This window comes from Sardina pilchardus, chromosome 23, assembly GCF_963854185.1.
Source record: "Sardina pilchardus chromosome 23, fSarPil1.1, whole genome shotgun sequence".
Classification (NCBI taxonomy): Eukaryota; Metazoa; Chordata; class Actinopteri; order Clupeiformes; family Clupeidae; genus Sardina; species Sardina pilchardus.
Window position 1 is genome coordinate 13725210 of NC_085016.1, and position 20098 is coordinate 13745307.

Sequence of the window (20098 nt, forward strand, 5' to 3'; positions counted from 1 at the left end):
GCACACACTAATAGGCCTATCAAAGCACAATGATAATACCACAAAGGAAACATAGTTTATAGCTTGACTTACTGTAAATGCATATTTTATATAGAAATTATAAAGGAATTGCAACTAAAATGGTCCACAAAATGGATGACATTCTTGAGGCTTGATTGCTGTTGTCTATCTTAGCCACAGTATCTGAATACTGCATATATGTTTTTTTTATATTGACTTACATTTTAAATGAGTGTTAATATCATGCATTTAATATTAAAAAGAGTAAAAGAGTAATAACACATTTCAAAAAGACTGAGGGAGAGAGAGCTAAAAAAGTGTGAGAGTAGCTGCCTATCTGTATCTCAATGGCGTGGAGAACCATGCCTCATCTAGGGGTTTTCTGTAGCCTACTGTATATGGTCTGTGCATTTGCAATGATTTGCACTGTCCTACACAAGATAATCTAAGATATACACTGCATGTTAATCATGGAAAAACATTTGGCTGGCTTTGGATATGGCCTTGTCCAACTGATACTGGAGGCTTAAAGCTCAACGATATAAAATGCATTTTTTTTTAATCTAATTTATTCTATTACCATAATACCATTCCAAAACATGGATTAATACAGTGTATTCCCTTGAGCTGTAACACAAAGTGTTTTTTTTTAACAATCATCAATCACATTCATGTATTGCATGCACAACATATTGCATCAGTCATATCTACAATTTAATCGTCTGAGAAGTTTGGCTTGGTTTCACATTCATTTTCAACATGAGTTTACCACATTGTGCGTCACTAAGAGACCACAGTTGAACATTCCAGATATGCATCAGCAATGTCACAGATGCTATCTCCCGTATTAAAAGTCAACTGAGTTTGAAGCCATTATTTTAATTAAGGTAAAATAAATACATAGAGGTGTTATAAGTGAACATACCAATACAACACGGTAGCTGTCCTTTTATTTCAACTTGTTAAGTAAAATTATCAAATAACTGGAGATTTATGACTAACACTGACTACAAGGAAACACTTTCCTCTCTTAGAAGCCGAATAACCACATTCCAGAAATAAAAACACTCACACAGAAATGTCCTGTTGGCAGACAACCAGAACAAACACAACAGGTAAAATCCAAAAACATGTTAGAAGACACACCATCTGTCTTAACTTTTATACATTCTGACATAAACACATATGAAGCATGAAACATGGGAGTAATTCACTCACTAATGCCTAAAACAAGGTGCTGAAGCTGGTAGACAAAACCATGAGAAAACATGGCCATTACTTAATTGGAGCAGTGTCCTTGCTTATACTAATCCTTTTCATAAAAAGTACCTCGGTTGCATCATCATATTGATGCGCCACGTGACAAAAGGAAGACATGGCTGAAGATGAAGGATTAAATTAGAAATTGAACTAAGGTCGATATGCTGGATTTTGTGCATGACACATTCTAGGAATCCATTCAAGCCATCAATAGTTATGATAAAGTAATCACTTGTGCTCTAACCTCTACACAAATGGAGATCAGTGCTAACGAATGACGACTGTGTTATCAACAAAACCCAATGGACCACTTCAGATGACTAATCCCATATACAGTGCAGACATATAACTTTAAGACTTTTCAATACAGTAGGAGCAAATGACAAATTATAAACGTTTTGACGGGTCTTCAGAGTCAATGCAAATTGTTGTTTGTTATTCGGGTGCTTCGTTTTTTTGTTTGGGTTCAGTCTAAACAGTCTGGGTATCAGTTTAAACATCTCCATCTTTATTAACCTCAGGTGTATGACATACTCACCATACTCTGCATGCTGTATTGTACAGTATAATATTTCCACCAACTGTTAATGTTTTGGGACAGCTTGTAGCTTAATGGCTATATGAAATATTTTATAATTCCCATTTTTTAGAGAAAACATTAAGGAGCCACTAGAGAGGAGCTACGGGGGCCGCAGGTTGCCTACTCTTGGTCTAACCATAATCTACACAACATATCCTAACAGTTACCACTATATGACAACATAGGGCAACTTTGTTGCCTGTTGCTGTAATTACATGTTTCTTGTATACATTGCTGGTATATTTCAGTAGGGGTAGACTGAATAGGTCTACAGTTGGGACATGTGTACAGTTGAGACGCCTTAAATATATAGTGCAGCAAGCCCAAGTTGTGATTTTTCCTATATGCACATGAATAGTGTCTTGATCATGGAAAATTTGAACGACAGGTATCTCCAATCCAATGTTCTGCAAACTTCTTTTTCTTCACCATATAACTTCACCATGTACCTTCCTAAATTACCCATGTGACTGTTATATACCTGAAATATGCCGTAATTGGTATTATTACCTCCACCGAGGAGGTTATGTTTTCATCGGGGTTTGTTTGTTTTTTTGTTTGCCTGTTTGTTTGTTTGTTTGTTTGCAAGATGACTCAAAAATGTTTAATGTCATATTTTACTCAATGTCATATCATATGACATTGGGTCATGTTAGGTCATTGCATTGTCAAATGTGATGTTTCTAGAGAGATGTGTGAGACGGTCAGCGGGGTACAGTTGAGACACACATTGTATTAGTAGTGCTACTTGAAAATTCCATTTGTGCTGTTCGCCTTATCTATTCCTGTGTCATTTTATTCCTTTTAACTAAAGCTAATTTAAATGTTTATGTCATTGAGACTCATGGTTCAAACACAATCAGGATCTCTGTTGCTTTACTTTAGCTTATGCTAGTAGTTGGTTCTAGTTGATTTTATCTGGTCTTTGCTGGTTTTCTTCTGATCTTTGCTGGTGTGCTGTAGCTGATTGTGCCACCAGGTGGACCATCAGAGGAAGCTCCACCAGACAAGCAAAACCAGCTGAATTACCGTATCGTAAGCTGGGTAAATCAGCTGAGTGTATGTTTTGCTAGTCTTGCTGGTGGTCAAACAAGCTGGTCAACCAGAACCACCTGAAGCTGGTCAGGCTTTTTTTCAGGGTTCACACTTTGTAGCCTGTTATGTGTGGACAATGCTGAAGTGGACAGTCATTAGACGTGATGTCCTCGTTTTATCGGTGATATGTTGTCTTTGACTTTGCAAACACTAGGGGCCAAGGCAGAGCAAAGCCCTGTTAAGAACTAGGCAGAGCCTTCTTGAATGAATATTCACTTTTTATGCAAATATCACCAGTCAACATACACCATATACACCACAGAAACCGGCATCCACCTGCAATTTCAACATAGGCCGTTCTCTGTTCAGTTCACCATGCTTACGTTTTCAAATCAAAGGCTGGTGTGTTCTTTCTGGATTTAAAGACAGCATTCAGAAGGTCAGTGACTAAGTCCACTTTCCACGTTTTCATATCAACCTAAATTAAGGAGGCGGCGTATCAATCTGGTTCTTTTAAAAAATAAATCACGCCTCTTTCATAAGCCCGCCTTGATTTCGAACTTATACACTGTGGGTGTGACAGAAGCGCGAATGGGAGAATACGTGTAACACAGAGGTGCGTAACTTCAATGCGTAAAAAAAAGCGCACTTGCAAACTGAATCTGAAACTTTAAAAGCATAATTACGTTGAAAGGGACACTTTTAAGATTAACCGTATTGTCATTGTTGCATGGGTCAAATGGCCTTTTGAATGGGAGTGCTATAGGGGCACTATACTATTTTAATACAAATAGTCACATCAAGTTTGATTCAAGCTGAATAACTAAGAGGGCTTGACACAACATGTAACTTTGATTAAAGTTTCACCGGGGTCTCTACACATGAACTCAAGCATTGAGAACACTGTTTGTGTACACAGAGTTTACTAAAAAGAAAGATTTTGGACAACTCACTTCTTGACTGGCAAGATGGCGGCGAGTGGAAAAACCAAGTGCCTCTAGCCCCTAGTCACAATCATAATGCACCATCAACAATAAAGGTGTCCTCCAACTGGTACCTTTCCAATGTGTATCCTTTCATTTGATTGTTTTAAGAACATCAATCTAACGTCTGAAGAACAACAAGGAAACTCTTGTACAGTAACAATTGCATATTAAAGACAGTGCACACTGTATGCATGTTGTTGCCACATTGTAAGATAATCATTAGGCAAAATATCAAACATATCAGGTGCCTTGTTATGCAGCAAAATATATAAAGACACCATTGGTCACCATTAAGATGGGATACATAACCACACAGCACCATATCAAGAATATGGGCATTGCAGTGACAGGTCACTGTTGAGCAGTAATTTACATGTTTTACAAAGTCAACAAACAATTTTCCAAATTATATATCTGGCTAAATCAAATACTGGCATGTTATCAATGAATATACTGTATATAGAAAAATAATTTGCCCTGATGATTTCAATTTCAAAGTCAGAAAACAATATGAAGCATGTTGAAACAAAAATGTTAGACATGCTCTGGCATAGATTTCATTGTGTACAACTCCTCATATGGAGGAGGGTCGAAGCACTCGTAAGTGGGCACTGGCATTGCAGTCATTTGCTTCTTGATCTTGCAGGTCATGATGATAGCCATGATTACCCCAATGAGCTGAAGATTACAAAGAAAGCATGTTATGTTTGTCATGTTTATGTTACTAGGCTATGTCAACATGTGATTACGAGGTAGAGCAGGACAGAAGGTACTAGCAAACATTTAATTATTATCACTAAGATGTTTTACATCTGTCTACATTTTGACATCAATTTTGATTATAGCCAATTTTGTGCAAATAAGATAACATTAGCAAAGAATCTAAAACCACTGTTGCTTTTACTAGCTGTAAATAGCTTCTACCTAACACAAATATCAGGAAAACAGGAAATAAATGACCAAAATCAGAAATGAAAGTTTTTACCGCCACAATAGCAAATCCAAAAAGAATCCCAATGGTGGCATCCATCATCATATTGAGGAACCGAACGATTAAAGGAAGACATGGCTGAAAATAATATGAAAGACTAAATTAGAAATTACAGGTTGATGTACTGAATTTTGTGCATGACACTCCTCACTGCGTTCTAGGAATCCATTCAAGCCGTCAGTAGTTATGAAAAAGGAGTCACTTGTGCTCTGACCTCTACCCATTGAATTTCTATTGTTGTTTTATTATTTGTATTCTTGATGTGATTGATTGAATGCCTGATTGTTTATTTGCTATTCTTCTATATTCATTGTTTATTTTAATTAGGCTATTGTTTGAATGGATTGTTTTTGTTTATATTGCTATTGCTATTCTTCCTACTGTAGTCTAACCAAATTTTTTAAATTGACTGTTAAATTGAATTAATGTATTGTTTTTATTTGTATGTCGCTTTGGACAAAGATGTCTCCTAAATAGCATAACCATAACCATAACCATAACCTGTACACAAATGGAGATCAGTGCTCACTGAAGAGGACTGTAGTATCAGCGAAACCCAATGGACCACTTCAGATGGCAACTTTAAGACTTTTTAATAGGAGCAAATGACAAATGATGAATGTTTTGATGCACATCTTCATCAGAGTCAAAACAAATACTTTTTTGGGCGCTTTGGTTTCTTGTTTGAGTTCAGCCTGTTCATCAACAGTTAGCTTTGACCCACTGGAAGCCTTACTGTAAATCTAACTCTGAATAATGCACCGTTTTTTTAATGAAGTTGAGTTCAAATGAATTTAGCTAAAGAATTTGGAAATGTCCAGCCTTTTCAAACTATGTGACAACAAAACATTTATTAACAAGCTTTGGTGTAGCCTACAATCATCAATCAAGTGTGTCATATTTGTTCATATTCATCATACCTCACTGTAGACTTCTGTGTACGTCTCTTTGCGCCAATTCTGTGAATACTATGAAGAAAAGTAAAATCAATGTTATTTTCAAGATCAGGATTGAGCTGGGCCTATATGATATACTGTAAGCATACTGTGCAAGATACTGTATATAAAAACATCACCCCAGATTTTTTGGGAGACACTGCCACCCTCTGACATTTTGGAGTACCCCAGTAGGATTCTGGACAGACACACGACTCGGGAATCTGTGAACTCCAGTCCTGGTAGCCATTGTATGTGCCACAGCACTCAAGCTGTAAATACATGAATAAAAAAATACTTTCTTGGGAGGACCACAGTATTCATACACATTTTATCAAATCCATTATCCTTGTGATCATCTAGTTTGGCGTCCTTCAGTTCTAGTATTGAAAAAAACACTCTGATGTTGTCACAGCCCTGGATCTGTAAAGGGGGAATAATTATAGTGGCTTGCCTTGGACCAAGCCTAAACAATCCCAGCCAATCAATACAGAGTTGTCAGGTGGATGGAAGATAGGTGCATATTTTAATTGACTGTTAAGCTCAAACATCAACAACCTTTTGCAAGACTGACACGGCATTGCTGACTAAAATTCAACACCAGTTGTATAATTGACTATGCCTGAATGTAACATTTAAGTAGTATCATACTCAATTGATGTCATACTGCAATGCAAATAACTATAAGATGATTCTTACATTGTATGATTCTTTAATCAGTTGAACATTCTTGTCATCGTTTTCAAAGAATTCTTCAAATTTGGTTACCTTGGTAGAATGTTTAGAAATTAGATATTTAGTATGTGCATTTGTATAATCAGACAGTTTGAAAACTTCATCAGGATAGAAAATATATGGGAAATATATCATTCAGTAACAAATTACTGGAAGTGAGACTTTATTATGCTTAAACAATTTAAGTAACAATGTTTGGATATATATAATGGCTTGCAATTAAAGACTCACATATTGAATTCAACAACTCTTACCATGTTCTTATGGTTAACGATGTTGACAGCCCCAATCAGGCAAATGACCATGCCGATGCTCACAAGAACAGAAAACTGTCCAAATAAAAGACAATACCATTTAAACAAGTACAGATAGCATTTTACAACATTTTTGACACTGTGCTTATAGAGCTTACTTATCTACTACGGGGTTACGTATAAACTCAACAACAATATAAGGGCTGATGTAACATATTTACCAAAATTAGGGCCCATCTCTTCTCTCTGTATGCACCGTAGGCTCCCAAGACGGAAATCCCTGTCATAAGTCCCCCAAACAGGTATGCTGACCAGAAATTCCCAACTTCCTCTCTCTGGCAAACATTTGGGGATAAAATAAAACTTAACTGTTTTGGCTACACTGTGTTCGAAATACAGAGCCATGATTGTACAATTATCAAAATGTGTCCATAATCATAATATACTTTCAATATTCAACTAGCTCAACTCACTGTCACATACAATGACATATGAATAACATTTAAAATAATAATAATAATAATAATAATAATAATAATAATAACAATAATAAGGCTAATGAATAATGAATCTACATGAATCTACACGTTGTGACTCTTTATGTGATTGGGTGATTGGGTGTGATTAGGTGATTGGTTTGTGTTCTATCTGGATTTAAATGCTCTTCAGAAGGTCAATGAAAAAGTCCACCTAAATTAAGGAGTTGGTAGGCTGGGTGAACCCTGCCTGAACTTCCGGGAAATTTGAATTTCACCCGGCAGCTCAGGCTAGAAACCGCCAGATCTATCTCCTCACTTTACTGCCAGAACCTTTGGCTCCAATCAGAAACGGCCATACTCTATAGTCCTGGCACGCTATTGGCCGCTGATGTGACGATAACGAAATGTAAGCAAAATGTTATCGAAATTTAAGAGAAACAGCAGTTGTGTACACACTCAACCTATCGATGCAGTCTCCTCTGTTTTGGAAGATTTTAAAGGCAAGTTTTCTTTGAAAACAGAACAAAAACAGGAACAGTTCATACAAAAGAAGGACGTGTTTGCGATTCTACTGACTGGCTTTGGTAAAAGTTTAATTTACCAACAAGCCCCGCTCGTGGCAATTGCATACAGAGTCATTTGAACGATGCCCATTGATCACGCCTCTTGTGCAGTAGAAACAAAGCGCAGCTTCCCCAGACTAATGTTGAATCTTAAAAGATTGAGCTTAGTATGGTGAAAACCAGACTAAGGAGGATGTGGATCAGTTTGTAAATAAACCTTGCCTCTTTCATAAGGCCATCTTGATTTCAAGTTTCTGCACTGTGGGTGTGGCAGAAGTGGGGATGGGAGAATGCACGTAACACAGAAGTGCAAACAAAAACACTTACACAAATGAGATAATAGAACCCAAAATGCACTTATTTGTGGTCTCACTAAGCTCAATATTTTTAGATTGAACATTAGTATGGGGAGTCTGCACTTTATTTCTGCACAAGTGGCATGATCAGTGGGCATCGTTCAAATGACTCCATATGGATAATCCTTCAGCCAATCAGACCAATGATCTGGTGCGTCTTTTGGATAAGCTAGTTTGTGATTGGACCCAAAGGTTGTGGACAGGAAGCAGGGGGTAGATGTGCAGGTTTCCAGCCTGAGCTGCCGGGCGAAATCCAAATTCACCGGCAGGTCAGGCAGAGTTCACCCAGCCTAACTTATTTGTGGAAATGAAAAAAAGAAACTTTTTTTTTTCATACTTATAGTCTCCCTTTGTCATAATTGACATAATCTCCCTTTGGAAATGAGAATTATTCAGGTACATGCTACCATAACATTGACATAAAGTTATATGAAATTATTTTAAGAAATTCTATTTCTAAGTTCTCATTCTATTTTGTGATTAAAATTACATAATCAATCAAATCAGGTATAACATTTTGAGTCAGTTGACAGTTGACGATGTCTATTTAATCCTGATCAATGCCATTAGATAGAATAACACCAAAAAGGGGAAGAACAGGGTCATGTACAGTAATACTATAAGAAAATGCTGTAAAAGAAAACTGTATGTCTCATTTCATGAATTTGAATATGGGACACATATACATCGTTGACTACCATGGCTACAGTCCTACCATTGCCGCAATCCTTGAAACGTTCACCAGTACAATAATCCCAGCACCTGTCAGCTGCAATGAAACCAAATGAAAACTCAGTGATTATTAAAGACACAACTCTAAACACTAAACACACTCTGTGCTTAAAATTGACAAACTACAGAAATAAACACACTCTGTGCTTAAAATTGACAAACTACAGAAATGGAGATTGAAAGCTGTTACAGTTGGTAAAGACAGTAACAGTCAATTGCTCTGACATGAGAACTGAAACACATCTCCATTCATGTATATTCTAAAATAAAACAGTCACTTACTGCGAAAAGTGCATTAAATAAGATGAAGATCCATTTCATACATTTGTTAGTCGAAGCCATTTTAACGCTTATACAGAAGTGTATCCTGGTGTGAGCTTGACTGTTTGAAAGCAGGAAATATTACAGTCAGAATGTTCCGGATTCCGGAACACTCCTAGTTGTAACGACAAACTGGTTTTTCAAGTTAACAGCATTTACGTCTCATGACATGACATGCTTTTCAGAGATTACATTGGAGTCCCAGTATGCGTATTAAAAGAAATGATCCAATCTTTACCAAACTCTCTTTCTATGGCTCTGGGTGCATGGTGCATCTCCACTGAATTTCAGCATAACATTTCCAGTAGGGCCTACTGGTAAGGACCTCATTGTTGGCCCTATTACATCTTTAATGCATTTGACCATTAGCTTTCTTGATAATGATAATTGTCTCGTCAGCTAGTTTTACATAATAAATTAAACGGAACTTAAAGAAATACAGAGGACATGACCTTGGTGTCCTCTAAGCTTGTCTTTGTTGTCACCACTATTTACTTTCATGAATTTACTTTTAGTTGAACATTTCTCAACTTTCTTGACGGAGGCAACGGAGCTGAAGGGACGGACGGACCCACAATGCATTTCGAGTCTGCCCCATGCAAAGTGAATGAGATCCGTTGACGGACGTAGACAATGTGAACGCGGGGTAATGGATGGATTTCGATTGAATTTTCTGGTAAGGTCACACATGGCCCAAGGAATAAACGATTACATTTTGGTAGCGATTCGTATCACCGTCGGGATTCCGGAGACGTTTACGTGTTTTGCTTAGTGGTGTAATGCCATGTAATGGCCACGTGGTGGCGATCTGAATAGTTTAGGTTCAAATGTATGACAACCTAGGAAGAACAATACAGGCGGAGGTCTGCGCTCTCGGAGTGCATTTCTAGTTTTGCACCTCTTCTAAATATGTGTCTTTTCAACTTCATGTGTAAATAATATTTCTTCTTTGTATAGTAGAGTTTACAGCATTTGTGAATGGAGCATTACAGTACACTGTTTATGTTGTTGTTTGTTCAATCTTCAGATAGCAGGAGAGAGGTTGCCGTTTTGGAGATTGAATTAAAAGGGACTGTTTCAATTTTTGTTTGGGATTTTCTTTTTGACTGGACAGAGTAGACTGGGTAAACCCAGCCTGTTCTGCCAGCAATTGGATATCGCCCTGCAGCTCAGGCTGGAAACCTGCACGTTTATTTCTCCTGCTTCTTTTCCACGTTTGCTGCAACCAATCACAAACTGGCTTATCCACCAGCCGCACCCAGATTGGTTTAAGGGCTATCCAAGCATAGAGTCATTTGAACTATGCCCAATGATCACGCCTCTTGTGCAATGGAAATACAGTGCAGACTCCCCATACAAATGTTCAATCTCTAAAGATTGAACTTGGTCTGGTGGTAACCAGGCTAAGGACAGAGTGGACAGTAAAGGTAATGAGTAGGAGAGAGATGTAATGAAATGACCTCAGGCCTCACTGGGTCCTCATAGGGGATGGGTGTGTTTCTGGGGTGTGGGAATCTGCAACTTGCAACACAGCTCCCTTACTATTCAAAACATTTAAGTCATAATAGGCAGATGTGTGTACTATATGTATGTATGTACTGTATGTATGTGTGTGTACTGTATATGTATGTATGTATGTACAGTATGTACTGAATGTGTGTGTATATATGTGTGTACTGTATGTATGTATAAACATTCAGTCCCCTCTACAATTTGTTTGTCTGAGAAGTACAAAGTCTGAGAGTATATTGCTAGTTTCCCTTTCGTTTCATAAATGACCACAGAAAGTGCCTTGTGTATAACTGGAAATGCCCTGTCTATGAGATATGCACATTCTCCGAAACGTAGGTGCTTTCCTTGTACTGTAGATTGGAGTGGTTTCAGTCTTTCCATCACACAAGTCCATACCTTCAGAGTTCTGTACATTGGGAATTATGGAAGTTAAAAGTAATCTTGAAATGTTGCCTTTTAAAGAACACAAGAAAAATACATTTTCTATAACTAACCTTTCCGTCAGTTCACAAAAGAAAGGAATACCATTTTTACTTTATAAACAATCATAATATGCATCATCAAAGATGAAAGTGTCCTCCAACAGGTACCTTTCAAATGTGTATCCTTTCATTTCATCGTTTTGAGAACACCAATCTAACTTCAGAAGAACAACAAGGAAACTCTTGTATAGTAAAAGTTGCTTATTTGAGAAAGTGCACATATGCATGTTGTTGTCAAATTGCCAGACAAACATTAGGCAAAATATCAAGCTAACAAATCAGCCTTGTTATGCAGCAAAATATACAGTATAAAAATAGCCTACCATTTGTCATAATTAAGATGGGCTACATATATCTTATTAAGAACATGGGCATTGCAATGTGCTTCACATGTTACTGCTGAGCAGTCATCCATGTTTTACAAATTCAACAAACCATTTTCTACATTAGATTTTTCTTCTCCTTCTATTTGTGCAATCAAGCAGGTAAACAAAACAGTCAAATTTGGCGACATCAAAGGTTGAGATGTTATCAACGAATAGAAACAGAAAAAAAGCATTTGCCCTGATGAAACAAAAAGGAGGCCTGTTGGAAAAAAAAAATCTTAGGCCTGCTCTGGCATAAATTTCATTGTATACAACTCCTCATATGCGGGAGGCTTGGAGCACTCGTAAATGGACACTGGCATTGTAGTCCTTTGCTTCTTGATCCTGCAGGTGATGTTAATGGCCATGATTACCCCAATAAGCTGAGGATTATAAAGGGAAAAAAATCATTATTGTTCTATGTCATTAGACTATTTTTTTCACATGTGATCATAATCCATATGTCATATAATTATAACGACATAATTATCAGTACTGTATATGTGTCATGACAACCTGGACCATCTATTTTCTCAACCAGTAATTATTACCATATAATAGGAGCTGTATCATGCATAAGGCCCAAGATATGGTAGATCTCTGCCTTGCATTTAAATTTGAAATATATCGGACCCGTACTTTTGTGGTTTTGTCCGCCCCTGTTACAATAATCTCTTATTTCCCAACCAGGCCAAAGGTAATAATCAAATCAATGAAAGTTCTTACCCCCGCAATTGACAATCCAAAGAAAATCCCAGTCATGGCATCCATCATCATATTGAAGAGCCGCACAATGAGAGAATGACATGTCTAAAAACAACATTAATAAACAAATGTGAGCTTTCGACTTTGAATTTTTGAGTATTTGAATTTGAAAACTGTAAAATGTTTTATTGGGACAAATACATTGATTTACCAAGGTTTTGAAATTATTTGAAAGTGTGACATGTTTGTTTATATTCATACTGTACATACCTCACTGTAAACCTCTGTCTGGTAAAATCCCCAATACTGTGAATAAAAGAAAAGTGATTTTTATGTTCAGGGTTTAAAGGAACAAAGGCAATACATATACTGTGTACATACTGTACATAAAAACATTACCCTAGAACTTCCGGTAAACCTTCGTGCATTTGTCTTCTGGCATTTTTCAGTACCCTGGTAGGATGTTGGACAGATGCAGGACTCGGGAATCTGTGAACTCCACTCCTGGTAGCCAATGCGTGTACCACAACACTCAAGCTGTAAATGCATTAAAAATAGCACTTTTTCATCACATGAGTAAACGTGGCCAGATACCATTCCAAATGTATTAACTTCTATAATTTAATGTCAAGCATTCAGGTGGGTGAACTAAGGTCATAGGTATAAGATGACTACTTACATTGAACTTTTCTTGGATGTGCTGAAGCAACGTGTCTACGTCATCTCTTTCAAAGAATTCTTCAAATTTCCCGGATAGCTTGACAAAGTGTATAGAGAGAAGACACTTAGTATGTCTATGCCAGACATCAGAGAACCACATTTTTTCTGAGAGAACTGAATTTAAAACTGCCATGAAATGTGAGATGTTTACAGAATGTTTGTTTTATTTTAAATGTTATTTTATTTTGTTCATTCACCTGTTTCATATTTTGAATTTATTATAGTGCATGAAAATGCACTATATTGTTCTTCCTAGGTTTCTTATTATTATTATTCCACTTCTTGGCTATGGCTATGGCTATGGCTATGGTTATTTAGCAGACGCCTTTGTCCAAAGCGACATACAAATAAATAACAATACAAATTAAATTAACAGTGAACAATTACAAACTAGGGAGAATAGTAATATTATCAGTAGAACAATAATTTTAAGCACTAACCTAATGAGAAATAAAACAGTGAAATGAGAATAGCAATCAAATAAGTCACTCAGTTAATTATATATGATAATAATAACTAAAGCATGGTATGGCTAAATTTAAGGACAATAGCAAAATAAATTTCAAATTCTATCAATAGACAAATTATAACAAAACAATACTATTATACAAACCATAACACATCACAAACTCAAAGGACTAAGTGCATATTAAATAAATATGCCTTAAGACCCCTCTTAAAAGATCCAAAGCTGTTGCTGGAACGGAGAGCACTGGGCAACTCATTCCACCAACATGGAACCACTGAAGAATAGGATCTACAATTTGACCTAGCATGTATGGTTGGTCGACATAACAGACGCTCCTCAGAAGATCGCAATGGGCGGTTGGGAATGTACATCGTGATTAAAGAACTGAAGTAGCTGGGAGCAGATCCAGTCAGTGTCCTATAGGCCAGAGTGAGAGATTTAAATTTAATTCTGGCTACTATAGGGAGCCAGTGGAGAGTAACTAGGAGAGGGGTTACATGTGTCCTCTTTACTTTACTTTGCTTTCTTTACTTCTTCTTCTAACGCTCGCAATTCAGCTTGAACCGTTTAACGTAGAAACTTGATTCAAACTTTGCTAGTAGGTCTTACTTAGGAGACCTGTGGAATATATTTTTCAACTTTGTAACTTTTATACTTTTTAAACTATGAATTAAAAACTATTAAAAATGTCCCCATAGACTTAACATTGCTCATTATGACATCACGGCAGCAATTAGAATGTTACGCCAGGTGGCCAGTCCAGGTGCAGCAGCTCTCTCTCTCTCTCAGGCTACATACACTGGCTCTCTTGAGACTACATTTTCTGTTCCCCTGTATCAACATAAGTTTTCCTAATTCCATCCAACTTTCTATCCATTCATCTTCTTCAAACCATTCACTCATCCACCCATTCTAAACAGTCTGCCTATCAACATCAATTAGACGATCTACATTCAACTTTTAAACAATCTACTCTGTCTCAGGCTTTAAGGATACACTCTGGATCTTAAGACTAGCCTGTTAAATTGATTACACCTGTATCTGTATCCACCACTCTCAGTAGAGAGCTGTGTCTCTCCACTCTACAAGAATATAAGGCACATTCCATCCAACTTTCTATCCATTCATCTTCTTCAGACCATTCACTCATCCACCCATTAAACTGTCTATCAACATCTATTAAACAATCTGCCTATCAACATCCATTAAACTCTCTGTCTATCAACATTAATTAGACTATCTACATTCAACTTTTAAATTATTTACTCTGTCTCTCTGGCTCTCTTAAGACTAGCCAGTTAAATTGATTACACCTGTATCAACTACTCTCACAGAGCTGTATCAGTGTCTCTCTTAACAAGAATATAAGGCACATTCCATCCAACCTTCTATCCATTCATCTTCTTCAGACCATTCACTCATCCACCCATTAAACTGTCAATCAATATCTATTAAACAATCTGCCTATCAACATCCATTAAACATTCTGTCTATCAACATTAATTAGACTATCTACATACAACTTTTAAAGTATTTACTGTGGGTGCCTCTCAAGCAGCGTTTATATGTCCTCCCTCGCTCCTCGCTCCTCACTGATCTACATAAAGAAAGATAGAAGAAGGGCTAGACTATCCCATTGTTGCCGCTCCATCATTCTTTATGTAGATCAGTGAGGATCGAGGAGCGAGAGAAGACACGTAAACGCTATATGAGAGGCACCTTCTGTCTAAGGCTTTAAGCATACAATCTCATTAAGACTACAGATCCTGTTTCACTACTTCCTCTGTCCACAACTGTTTCAAAATAAAAGTCCTCACTGCAATAATACACTATTAAATCATTTAACCATTGAAACTACTCAACTATTGAACTGTTCAACCATTCCAACTGTCAGTTATCATCCACTATGCCTCCGGTCAACTACATGAAACCTCCATGTACCTAGCAACCAACATAGCAACCATTAAAATTAAGTGTTTATGACCGTTTCCATAGCAACCAACATGATTATACTGCAGTAACTTCTTGTTTCCTGATAGTGGCCACCATGGATACCCTAGCAACAAATGTTTCAAAATAAAAGTCCTCACTAGCAAGTTAGCTAGTTAGCATGGTTAGCATTGTTAGCATAGTTAGCATTTTTAGCATAACTGCAAAAAATCATTAACTAAGTTAGCTAATCAAACTGGTTAGCATTGTTAGCAAATTTAGCATTGTTAGCATAGTTAGCATTTTTAGCATTACTGCTAGAAATCATCGGATAAGTTAGCTAATCAACCTGGTTAGCATTGTTAGTAAAGTTAGCATTGCTAGCATAATTAGCATTTTTAGCATAACTGCCAGAAATCATTAGCTAAGTTAGCTAATCAACATTTTAACATGAATATAAATCATTAGTTAAGTTAGAACTGGAATGTTTCATCTACTGTCTACCTTCACACTATCAACTCTCTGTAAACTATGCAACCACCATGTTTACCCTAGCTACATCTTAGTAACCATATCTACATTATCTATCTATTTTTGCATTTTCATGCACTGGTAATTCCTTGGAATTGCATTTCTAGTTTTATTTCTTATTCATTTTTGTTCATTTAGCTCTTTTTTTAATAATTATTTACATGTTGTACTTATCATTTTCTTTTAAATGTGTACAGTGTATTGAGACAATTCATGGTGATACTGCACTATTGATTAATAATAATAAAAATACTGTCTGAGGCTCATTAAATGTATCCATCCCCCTGCAAATCTGTTTTCCCAAGTGTTAGTGTTTCCATTTTTCACTGAAAACAAGTGTTCTTTATAACATTTTTGAAAATATTTTGATATACAGTAATAACAATAAGAGTGTTTGTACTGTATGTCTCTTGTAGCCCTATGCTCTTTCTGTTCCTCTCTTTTAGTCCTGTCAACTGTGCGGTCCTTTGTTTATTTGGCCATGTTCTCAGCTCCTTGTTTCATGTCTCATTTCATGCCGCCGTGGTTTTCTAGGTGCTCTAAGCAATGTCACACGTTTTTAGGCTAAAACATTTTTTTGTTACTTACAGCAAACATCACCTCACCATCCACTGGCTGCCATGTGCCCTGAATACTCTAAAAAGCGGTGTCTGTGGACAGCCTAGGCTCAACCAATGGCAACGAAAACAACTTGGGCCAACCTCTGGGCCATACTGTTGAAGATTTGCAACTCTACTTACTCTAGCCTACTCCCCCGGACTGAGCTGTGGCTGTTAAAGTTTTTTTTATTCTATTCTATAAAAAACATAAACCGTTCCAGCAAACCTCTGACGAGATGAGCGTTTAAGAGAGTTTCAATTTCACAAGAGGAAGGGGGAGGGAGTAGCGAGCTAGCTCTCTGTTTTGTTTGAACATCAACAGAATGATGTTACCCAGCCGCGCTTAGAGCACCTTTATCATGTCTGCGATCTTAACCACAGTTGTGATCATTTTCTGAGATAACTGATAACACCAGCTTTTTGTACTCATCTCTTAATTCAAGCAACTCCCAGCATGAGTGAACCTGCTCAAGAACAGATGCAATATTTGTGTTGCTGCTGAAGAAATGATAACATTTGTATATGTGATCTGATCGGCTATCAAAGCCTCATGCTCAACAAAATGAATGTGTGCAGTACTGTATGTGAAAGTTGTAGAATAACATGGAATTATAATATATAAAACAGAATGTACATATTGGTAATTCTTTCTGAGAAATGCCTCTCCTGTAGATTTTGATCATCTTAAGTAGCACTAGAGTAGTGCTTAACTACCATGTTAACTACAAAATAGAATGTATAGTAGAATGTCCACTGTGCATTGAGGCCATTGTACCACCACAACCATGAATTTATTTCTGTGAACCAAACACTATGTGGTCCATTACCCCTTACTAATAGAATGTCAGGACTATCCAGCAATCTATTTTATTTTTTTAAATAAAGATGAATATCAAGGGGGTTGAACACTTTTGAACCCTATACTTTTCCCTTACTCCCTTTTTTTCACCGCAGGCTACTGGAAAACCATTTTAACATCTATTTTCTTCTTTAAAAAATAAAAAAAGAACAGCTACTGTAATAATGCCATAATGTATAATGTCATAATATTAAATAGTAATATTCCAAATTTAATTATTCTTACCTGGGCCCTATCAGAAATATTCTGAACACCCCCAATCAGGCAAATGACCGTGCCAATACTGACTAGAACAGAAAACTGTTGAAAAAGAAGATGATTATATTCATATTCAAGAAATACAACAGATGGTACTTACATTCTACATTCATTTTTAGCCTATAGTAGCAGCAGTATAATGATTCAGCATTACACTATTGTCTAACATAGTAGCCTAAAACACAATATTTAACCATATTCTTCTGATATTTTAATACTTCTCTGCCAGAATTTTCCTCATAAATTGAACCTCATTAAAAGCAAAATGGGGATGACTATTTACCGTGATGAGGGCCCATCCCTTCTCTTTGTATGCGCCATAGACTCCAAGAATTGATATGCTTGCCACAATTGCTCCAAACAAGGAGAGTGTCCAGAAATTCCCCACTTCATTTTTCTGTGAAACGTTCGATGATAAATGAGAGATAAAGGTGTTGGCTTTGTTGTCTGCAAAATACTGGCCAAGGCTGAAAAATCTCCAAACTCTTAAACCCTAATTTAATTGAGTGATGTTAGAAGAGGTATCCGCCGTTCATTCCGACATACCAGCACTCCGACATTGACGTCCAATTGTCGTAGTGGAGGCATGTCTCCTTATGGGAAAAAGTCCCACCACTCCGACATATTTTTTTTTCATGGTCGCAGTGGCGGTATTTAACTTTTTTTTTCAAACAACGTGCCATTCCGACATGAGGTAATTAATAGGCTATTAATGTTACAGTTATTATTTTCCTGTCACTTCGTCTGTTTTATGACCTAGAAGGTTGTATTTGGCATCTGTGGATAGCTCTAGCTCTCCTCTTTTATCTGACATGCAAGCCATATATTTTTTACCATGGTTTCACGAGTAGCCTAAATCAAACGAAAGTAGCGGTAGCCGAAGCTATATGACATTCTTATTTGTTTGTCACTTCGTCTGTTTTTATAACACAAAAGGATCGATGTGTTTGGTATCAATGGAAAGCTCTGTTTCTCCTCTTTCATTTGATATGCGTGTCTGTTGCCTGCGATGCCTGGTCCCGGAGTAATCCAAGCGAGAGCAGTGGCTGCGTGGAGCAATATAGACTGTAAATATGATAGGCCTATACTTTGATTTAAATTCATGATTTTATTTCATTTTCATACTTGATCGTACAGACACTGTCTAGTCTCGTTAAAGCCCCGGTTCTGCTCTTTCATGCAATATAGGTCTCATCTCGCTATGACTAACGCGGAGCAATGTACAGAGAAAAATGGGTGTGTTTTTTGACGCACTTTGCGTCCGTCGGGCTCATAGGGTCCGTTAAATTGTCTTGGAAAAAAATAGGATTTGTAAATTGTCGGAATGGGGGTACTAAAATGTGTCGGATTGGCAGCATGTCTAAATAGCAGCATGTCGAAATAGAGGCATGTCTAAATGGAAGCATGTCGTAGTGGTGGCATGTCTGAGTGGCAGCATGTAACCGTTAGAAGAGACCTAATAGGCCTAGGCCTATACAAACTAGCCTATTAGTTAGTGTTGCCATTGATTCTCATTCTGAAGTCCTTACCATTTCTGCTGCTATCCCGGAAAAGTGTGCTAGTCCAACAAACACAATGCCTGTCAGCTGGGAAGAAATAAACAAACGAATGCTAAGTGATAAAGACACAATGCTTAAATTAGCCTACAATAGACATATTGCCAGTAAAACGACAGAAAGAAAGTTGGTAGAGAAATAGGTCTCCTCATAGTAAAGTCACTTACTGCGAACAGTGCGTTAAAGACGATAAAGAGCCATTTCAAACATTTATTAGCCGAACCCATTTTAATGGATAGTCTAACAACAAAGGATATTCCACAAGTAGATTATCTTCAGGTGCGGGAGCAGAAGTCTGAGAACACAGTCACTTCTATAGCCTACCACGGAAAAATACTGGGCTACTTTCGGTTTTGTAATACAAGACACTTGGCTATGCTGCGGTTTCCGGATTGAAAGACACAAGGTTGTGTGCTACAGACTTTGAGGTAGGCTAGGCTATGCTTACAGTAGGCCTACGTGCAAAATCGTGTGCTACAGACTTCGAAGTAGACCTATATACTTATACACTATACCTATATATGTTTTGCTACATTTTGTTAGGGCTGAAGATGGCCCTTTTTTGCCAGGATGCTTTCATAAAGAGATTAAGTATACACAAAACACAAAAACAAACACTAGATCACAGTGAACTCAGCTCCTCTCCTACAAATCTTCGAACACACGTCCTGCTGATATGTTTGTATTACTTAAACGGAACCTTGTGCAACATCTGCAGGTGCTTCTGGTCTGTCTTTGTGTGGCTATTATTACCATCGTCTCTCTCTCTCTCTCTGTGTGTGTGTGTGTGTGTGTGTTTGGGTGTGTGTTTGTTTGTGTGTTTATGTGATCAACTTACTGTAAGTTAGAAAATGATATGGCCTGGAATAGAATGCATTTGTTAACA

The 20098-nt window shown here is 37.2% G+C and overlaps 2 protein-coding genes across 2 annotated transcripts; both read right to left on the reverse strand.

Moving 5' to 3' along the window:
* Positions 1–3779: 3779 nt before the first annotated feature.
* On the reverse strand, positions 3780–9330 carry LOC134070888 (tetraspanin-8-like). The gene is made up of 9 exons (XM_062527391.1): positions 9189–9330; positions 8890–8943; positions 6998–7111; positions 6777–6851; positions 6487–6555; positions 5928–6059; positions 5773–5820; positions 4847–4930; positions 3780–4539 (listed from the first exon to the last, which is right to left on the reverse strand). The coding sequence occupies exons 1-9, from the start codon at positions 9246–9248 to the stop codon at positions 4396–4398; spliced, it is 780 nt and encodes a 259-aa protein (XP_062383375.1). The 5' UTR covers positions 9249–9330; the 3' UTR covers positions 3780–4395.
* Positions 9331–11404: 2074 nt separating this feature from the next.
* LOC134070887 (tetraspanin-8-like) lies at positions 11405–19559 on the reverse strand. Its single transcript, XM_062527390.1, has 9 exons — positions 19380–19559; positions 19186–19242; positions 17940–18053; positions 17624–17698; positions 12971–13048; positions 12691–12828; positions 12562–12597; positions 12313–12396; positions 11405–11969 (listed from the first exon to the last, which is right to left on the reverse strand). Exons 1-9 carry the CDS (start codon positions 19437–19439, stop codon positions 11826–11828), a joined length of 786 nt encoding a protein of 261 aa, XP_062383374.1. The 5' UTR covers positions 19440–19559; the 3' UTR covers positions 11405–11825.
* Between the last annotated feature and the right edge of the window lie 539 nt (positions 19560–20098).

Excerpts from the sequence above, each read along its gene's own strand:
- LOC134070888 (XM_062527391.1), bottom strand. The coding sequence starts at position 9,248 with ATGGCTTCGACTAACAAATGTATGAAATGGATCTTCATCTTATTTAAT. Across the intron at positions 6,060-6,486 it reads TGATTAAAGAATCATACAAT|CTTGAGTGCTGTGGCACATA; the intron begins GTAAGAATCATC and ends ATGTATTTACAG. Across the intron at positions 5,821-5,927 it reads TGTCTCCCAAAAAATCTGGG|TATTCACAGAATTGGCGCAA; the intron begins GTGATGTTTTTA and ends TTTTCTTCATAG.
- LOC134070887 (XM_062527390.1), bottom strand. The coding sequence starts at position 19,439 with ATGGGTTCGGCTAATAAATGTTTGAAATGGCTCTTTATCGTCTTTAAC. Across the intron at positions 19,243-19,379 it reads TCTTTAACGCACTGTTCGCA|CTGACAGGCATTGTGTTTGT; the intron begins GTAAGTGACTTT and ends ATTTCTTCCCAG. Across the intron at positions 12,397-12,561 it reads AGACAGAGGTTTACAGTGAG|ACATGTCATTCTCTCATTGT; the intron begins GTATGTACAGTA and ends TGTTGTTTTTAG.